This window comes from Myotis yumanensis, unplaced genomic scaffold, assembly GCF_028538775.1.
Source record: "Myotis yumanensis isolate MYYU_CA2020_CCGP unplaced genomic scaffold, mMyoYum1.0.hap1 SCAF_5, whole genome shotgun sequence".
Classification (NCBI taxonomy): Eukaryota; Metazoa; Chordata; class Mammalia; order Chiroptera; family Vespertilionidae; genus Myotis; species Myotis yumanensis.
Genome location: NW_027223756.1, coordinates 95,038,421 through 95,045,814, shown reverse-complemented (window position 1 = coordinate 95,045,814; position 7,394 = coordinate 95,038,421). Strand labels below are relative to the sequence as shown.

Here is a 7,394-nt window from a genome sequence, read left to right as displayed (position 1 = left end):
TTTGCAAATTCTTATGAATCCATAAGTATTTCAAAAGAAACTGTTTAAAGAAATTTTTGAATGAAAAAATGAGAGAAGAAAACCATCTTTGCCAAAGACCTCCCCATTGCACAGGGTGGTTCTCTTTGGCAGTTGCTTCATCTACAATAACCTACTTCCTTCCTATCTCTCCTCTCCAGATACACAACGTACTATCCTTTGGAAAAGTTTACAGTTGAATGCAAGGTGCCTTAGACCAGGACTACAGAAAAGTTGCATAAATAAAAATAGTTCAAAAGAACACCTGCACACCAGGTTCACCAATTGTTACTATATTAACCCACTCACTTTATCATATGGGATGGATCCATCTGTATCGTTGTTTCTGAACCATTTGAGGGTAAGTTACATACATGGATACTTTAGTGTTCCTTTCCTAAGAATATTCGTTTATGCAATCACAGGAGTGTTATCAACTTCAGTAAATTTAACATTGGTTCAATACTTTAATCCATCATTCCGATTCCACTTTCTCAGTGGCCCCAATATTTTCCAGAACAGAATCCAGCCCGGGTCAGGGGCCGCACTGAGTTGTCACGTCTCTTTGAGAGCCTTAGTAGGTCCAGTTTTGCTACCAATCTCTCCTTGTCGCCGGGCACCCAGAACTCACCTGTAAACTGAGATGACGGCAACTGCCCCACCCATGTCTTTGTGAGTAAAGGCGCTTTAACAATTTATAAGACCTAAATGGACTATTTCTCTTCTGCATCGTGATTCCCCAGAAGCGTCAACATTATATTGTGGGCTGGGGCAGAGGAGACCCGCTTTGGTTTTCGCTCCCAGCCCGGGGAGAGAAGGAGGAATTTGGGAAGAAACCCTCTAGGGAAGAGGGGGCCGCGGCCAAGCGAAGGACACCCCTTTCCCACCCCCTCACCTGGAGCACCGGGCGGCCAATCGGCGGCGCGGCCCAGGTCCCCGCGGCCAATGGGAAGGCGGCGCGGCGCGCGCCCCAGGGTTATAAGCGCGCGCGGGCGGCGGAAAGTGAAAGTGGGGCGGCCGCCGCGGGCGCAGCCGCCGGGACCCGGACGTCGGAGCCCAGTCGCCCAATCGACGGGATGCTCAGGACTCCGGAGCCGCGGCCCGGGGAGGCGGGGGCGGCCACCCAGGCCAAGCCGCTCACCTCCTTCCTCATCCAGGACATCCTGCGGGACTGCACGGGCGGCCGGCGGCCCCGGACCCCGCCTCTGCCCTGGCACCAGCGGGCGGAGCGGCAGAGCCCGGAGCCGGAGCCCCAGGCGGGGAGCGGCGGCGCAGACCCGCAGGAGGACGAGGCGAGCCCCCGGCCCCGCGCCGCGCCCGGGGAGGCCGATTCGCCAGCGGAGACGGAGCCAGGTAAACCCTCGGGGCCCCGGAGGCCGGGCTGGGCCGGGTGGGGACCCGCAGAGGGCGCACTGGCCTGCAGGCTGCGCGGGCGTGAGGACCGGTCCCAGGCGCACCTCCCGGAGCTCCGGCTGCTGCGGGGATGCGGGGCCCGGAGCGACGGCGAAGGGGCCTCACTGTGTCCTGCCGCGGGTGCGCCTCGAAGATGAACCCTGAGCCCCAGCGTGCAGGCGGCGCAGGATGTGGACATGGGCCTGACTCCTCGCAGGATGCTCCCGGCTCCCGGCCCGGGGCTTAAAAGCCAGAGCACACGCAGCGCCCATCGTGTCCCCCTGCATCCCCCGAACCGCAGTCCCAGTGAAACCCCACCCGGCCCCCAGCCACCCCGCGACTGCTGGTCGGTGCCAGCCCCGCATTACCTCTTAGCATTTACAGTAACGAATGTACCACAAGTAACTGATAATCACGAATATGAAGAAATTAGAATTTGCCCAACAAAGATCCCCCTTTTGCTTCCCAATCACAGGAGCAGCAAAACAATCCATTTGGGAGTTCCCTCTGGTCTTCGGGACATTTCAAGTAGACTTATTTTCTTTCCCATCACTCCTTATGAGGTATCCTAACGCCTCATTTAGAAAAAATGGGGGAGGTGGGAGGATTAAAGCCAGAAAAGGTGCTTTCCTTTAGTCCTCAGGCCTTTGGGTGCTTCACAAGGTGTCTTCTCGGCGCGTCTTCCCTCCTCCCTCTCCCAACCCCCTCTGGATACTCATCCAGAATCCCTGCTTAACTCCCGGGGACCACACAGCAGGAAGTTCTGCCACTAGCCGCCTCTGCTTTGGGTTCTTGATGGCTATTAGGAAACTAATACATAGTATACATGCTCGCTCACTCCTTCCTGAGAACTCCTGAGTCATGTGAAAAACGTGCAGTGTATCCAAGATGACAGTGGGCTGTTTGTTCACTCACTGAAGCGATAAGGGTGGATTGAATTCTGTCCTCTTCCCTACTAACATGTAACTTTTCCCTTCCCGCCCCCTTCTCTCCCCTCTTGTTTCCAGATAGGCACTTGGAGACTTATCTGTTGGACTGTGAAAACACTTCAGGCACCTCGCCAAGCCTTCCCCAAGCCCCCAAGCAGCCGCAGAAGCGCTCCCGGGCCGCCTTCTCCCACTCTCAGGTCATCGAGTTAGAGAGGAAGTTCAGCCACCAGAAGTACCTGTCGGCCCCCGAAAGGGCTCACCTGGCCAAGAACCTGAAGCTCACCGAGACCCAAGTGAAAATATGGTTCCAGAACAGACGCTATAAGACCAAGCGAAAGCAGCTCACGTCGGACCTGGGCGGCCTGGAGAAGCACGCCTCCTTGCCAGTCCTGAAAGACGAGGGCTTCTCCCGGGCCCCCCTCATCTCCATGTACAGCAGCTACCCTCACTACCCCTACCTGTACTGCCTGGGAGGCTGGAGCCCAGCTTTCTGGTAACGCCAGCTCAGACGACGAACGTTCATGATCAGAAACTGCCTTCCCCAGGTTGTCTTTCCTCAAAGCAAAAGGGGCCGGGCTGGGAGGACTGGGGAGCAAGAGGCATGCAGACCAAGACTGTTGGAGGTCTGCCTGGCAATTCCAGATTCTTCACTGGTGGACCAATGAGAGGTCTGGCCCAGTGAATAATTTAATATCCAAATAGTTCCCCCAACACATGACGTAGGTCCTTTTGCCTTTAGAGACCTGTCTGAAGTGGGGAAGGGTAGAGTCAAGTGCGGTTTGCAGCCCTGTGTGGGCTGTTGTGTGCGCTGTCCGAGTTGCTGCTGAGGATTGCGTTCCTGGAGCTCCCTTCTCCCATGTAACCGGGCAGAGGCTCTGAGAGAGCAAACCTGAGGGAGAAAGGACAGCCAAGATGAGGATGTCACTCCCAAATTAGACTGAAGTTCAAAAGCCTCATTGGCCTTGGAATATGACCAAGGTTTCTCTTTGTCCCTGTAAGAGAGGGACACAGAGGGTCTCGCCGAGAAACCTGTCGTGCTCAGGTTTAGTCCTTTGTAAAGAGTTCACCAACCCAAGTCTTTGCAAGGTGGCCCAAGTAGACCAAGAGTTACTCGCTGTGGGTTTAAGACAAGCTGTCTAACCAGAACACTACGGTAAGCAGCGGGCCGGCCAGAAGGAGCCCCGTGTGTCCAAGGAGAAGCCCCCACGCTGCTGCGGGAGGCATTGCAATTTTGTTAGCAAAAGGTAAAAAACGAACAAACAGAAGCTTCTCTGGATCGTTCGCCCTGGGTCCGAGAACTTAGAATGAGAAGGCTCCTGGAGTTCTCGGGCTGTATTGCATGCCACATTATGACGATCACATAATTCTTTACGCGCCTTCCTCCTCATAGTTTCTGTCCCGTTTCCACAGCAATCACCCACTGAAATGGCTTCTTTTCAATCCAGACTTTGGGTCTGGCTGCACCTAACATATGCCTTCCTTATTTAGCCTGAGATCTGGTCCAGTTTTTTGTTTTGTTTTGTTTTTTTCCCCTCTCAAACTTTATCTCTCCTGGGTTAAAAAAAAAGGGAGGAGGACAGATTCTGAATTGGCTAAAATACATGTGTTTTGTTTTTTATATGTCTAACAATTCTTATTTTTTTCTTTTAAAAATATACAGCATTAAATCCCAAATCCTATTTAAAGATTTGACAGCTCCAGAGGTCACTGCTGCTTTTATAGGACTTTCTGGTGGCTGTTGTTACAGTTCAAAGTCTGACAACCCTTTGGGATCCCCGCAGGCAGAGGAAGTAAGAGGAATGGCTTTCACACACGGGAAGGCAGTGCACAATGCAGGGTCGGTACCATTGAGCTGGCCATGGAGATTCAGGGCTCAGGGCTGGGGCTGGGGCAGTGGGGGCGGGGGTGGGCAGGGGTGGTGGTAGTGGTGTGTGGAAGAAAAGTCTGCCTGGGCCTCAGAGAGCCCAGTCCAGGAGAGAGCACTTCGCAGAAAGAGGCTAAGAAAAAAAGAAACAGTTTTCAAAATGCAACATTATTGTGGCTCCCATCACGAAACAAAAAATAATTTTCCAAATGCTTCAGGAACTGTGTTTAATGCCTGTAAAAAAAAATGGATCCCCAAAATGAGTCACCTCGTTATTTCAGAGAGAATGAGAAGAAGGCAAAGGAGAAATGTGGCCACCCTTCTGTTTCCATTCTGTCATCTCAGGTGACCTGGAAGAGGGAAGACAGAATGAAGAAAGCCAGTCACTAATGAGGTACCCTGAGGCCTGGAAATCTCTTGATCCCACCACTTAATTCTCTTTAGTGAGAAACCTTTCAATTTCCTCCTATTAAAAGGGCCAATTTACTGTTGGTGGCAAACCCACCAAAGTTGATAGAATGTTGGCCCATTTCACCCCAGTTTCTATCGCTCAAACTCCACATTGAAATATTGTAAAATGCCACGTGCTGCGGACAATGCTGGGGTATAGGAGGCAGCATGGCCTAAATCGCTTTCCCCTTTTCACATGTCTCCTAAGATACGCGTTCAAAGCTCATTCTCTGCTCAGTACCCTTTCTCTCCCACCTCCTGAATTTAATTCTTTCAACCTGCAATTCTGCAAGTATTAAACATTTCACTGTGATATATACTGTGTTGCAAAAAAAAAAAAAAAATCAAAAACAAAACAAAACAGTCTTTGTTTAAAATTATTTGGTTTGTGAATCCATCCTGCCTTTCCCTGCTTGGAACTAGTTACTCCAGCCTATCTGAACTGGCAGAACGGCATTTGAAGAGCGAGTATGTCGGTATCTGGTGGGGGACCTGCAGGGTGCCCCAGACCGCTTCACCCGGACGGCCCGTTTTCTCACCTGTGTAATAAAATCAGTTTGGTTTGCTCAACGTGCATAACAAACTCCGCTCTAATCTATAACATGCCAAGGCCTGTGACTTAAAGTTTAATAAAGTATCCGAACCCAACTTTATTTTTCTATGTATTTTTGGCAACATGAGTGTTTTAAAAATAAAGGACTGTGTCTTTATTAGGCATATCTGTGTGGTTTTCGGTTTCCTAAAGACTGTATGTTATTGAGCTTACATATTTCTTGTTACCTCATTCTCCCACCCTCATCCTGCCCGGCAAATCTATGGAGAACAAATAATCAAAAGCAGTCGCTTAGCCGGAGCAGACAATGGTCATTCTTTTAAAGGCACCGGCCTCTGTTCCTGGTAAGTCAAGTGCAGGGGGAAGGAATTTCTGTCTTCAGTGTAATAATCACCTGTTCCAGCCCAAGAACACCTTTGTTTAAATCGAGAACAGCAGGTATTTACTTACATTTCTTGAAGACCCTGACAGGGACACGTAGACCACAATAATAATTTGTTTAAAATTCCCCTTTCACTTCCCACCAGCCCCTCACACTGCAGCTGCTCCCCTGGCCCCTGCATCTCCCTGCAAATGTCACCTTCATTCAGGGCAGACAAACCTCTGGCAAGCAACACCTTTGAATCTAAATCACGAGTATTGAAAATAGGTTTCACATAAAATATATAAATAACACGCCCTTCATCCGCCCGCACTTAGACTAACTTCATTAAAGCCCACAAGCAGAGTCTCATGCACCTGATTATCTGACAGACTTGATGGATTTCTTGCCCCCTCCTTCAAGGAAATGGAAGCTTAAGGAATAAGGTACTTACTCGAGGTAAAACATATCATAATTTCAAAGTTGGCTCTAATCCCTTAAGTACATTGCACACACAGGTGGGGCCTCCCGTAGCGTGTTCACATGATGAGATTTAACTCTTTGCTCAAGTCTGCAGCATTGGTCCCCTCCCCGGGAAAGCCCTCAGCTCTCAAATTACAAAGGCTCTGGCAGTAAGTTAACAATGTGGATTTTTTTAAACCATTAAAAGTGACTAATCCAGGAAATTAAACAAAAATCTCTCATCTCTAAAGAGAGTTCTCTGCCTCTCCTTTGCCCCTCTTCCAACTTGCCTCGGTGCCTCAGCTGGTCCCAGGCGGTCTTCTCCCGCAGCTCTCCCCCGCATGCCCCATGGCTGTGGTCTTCGGAACCAATTTGCAGTCTGCCTCTCACGCTCCTTCGGTGCAAATTTCTAGTCACTGTAGTTTTGTCCCTGGTGTTCCCTTTGGTCCTCCCCAGTCCTCCTTGGGAAGGCCATTGCTGTCAGAAGGGAAATAAATGCTAGAGGTTTACACCTGGGGGGGATGGGAAGCACTTTTTCCTCTTAAATACAAAGCAAGTCAGTCATGTCTCTAGGCCCTAGAGCAGTGATGGCGAACCTATGACACGCGTGTCAGAGGTGACACGCAAACTCATTTTTTTGGTTGATTTTTTCTTTGTTAAATGGCATTTAAATACATAAAATAAATATCAAAAATATAAGTCTTTGTTTTACTATGGTTGAAAATATCAAAAAATTTCTATATGTGACACGGCACCATAGTTAATTTAGGGTTTTTCAAAATGCTGACATGCCGAGCTCAAAAGGTTCGCCATCACTGCCCTAGAGTCTCAGGGGGATGTTAATACCATGCATCTTAAAGCTGACCTCGGAGGGAACAGAGGCCGTGACGAGAAAGGTGCTTAGTTTTGTGCCCTGTGATGGGGGAGCTGCATGCAGATGGTTTCTTGAGGGGGCGCTCGGCTCAGGAGGTTGGCCCGAGAGGAAGTGAGGACTGCAGGAAGGGGCCCAGCCATCTCTGCTGGCGAGAGTGAGGCCTCCCCCAATACTTTATGAAGCTCCAAAGCCAATGTGTCCCAGACTGAGGGGAGGTGTGGGCACTTTTATAATCCCAGCCTCAGCCATCTCCTGAGAGGGAATAACCTGAGGCGTGTGGTTCTGTCAGATAGGACAAGGGTCTCAAGGTCTGGATGGTTCTTACTAAATGCTATCCTTGATAAATGTTAAAATACAGTCGTATTTTGCACAGGATGAGTTTGACCTAATCCAATAGGATACGTTTAGTCAACTGCAAAGAAGAAATCAACATGTAACTATCCAAATCATGTATATAAGCAATGGCTAAGGTTTCCTTCAGGGAGACAGAG

General features: G+C 49.9%; 1 protein-coding gene across 1 annotated transcript; it reads left to right on the top strand.

Annotated features, from left to right (window-relative positions):
* The first annotated feature begins 1,094 nt into the window (after window positions 1–1,094).
* On the top strand, window positions 1,095–4,205 carry NKX3-1 (NK3 homeobox 1). The gene is made up of 2 exons (XM_070414093.1): window positions 1,095–1,371; window positions 2,418–4,205. Exons 1-2 carry the CDS (start codon window positions 1,095–1,097, stop codon window positions 2,834–2,836), a joined length of 696 nt encoding a protein of 231 aa, XP_070270194.1. The 3' UTR covers window positions 2,837–4,205.
* Window positions 4,206–7,394: the final 3,189 nt, after the last annotated feature.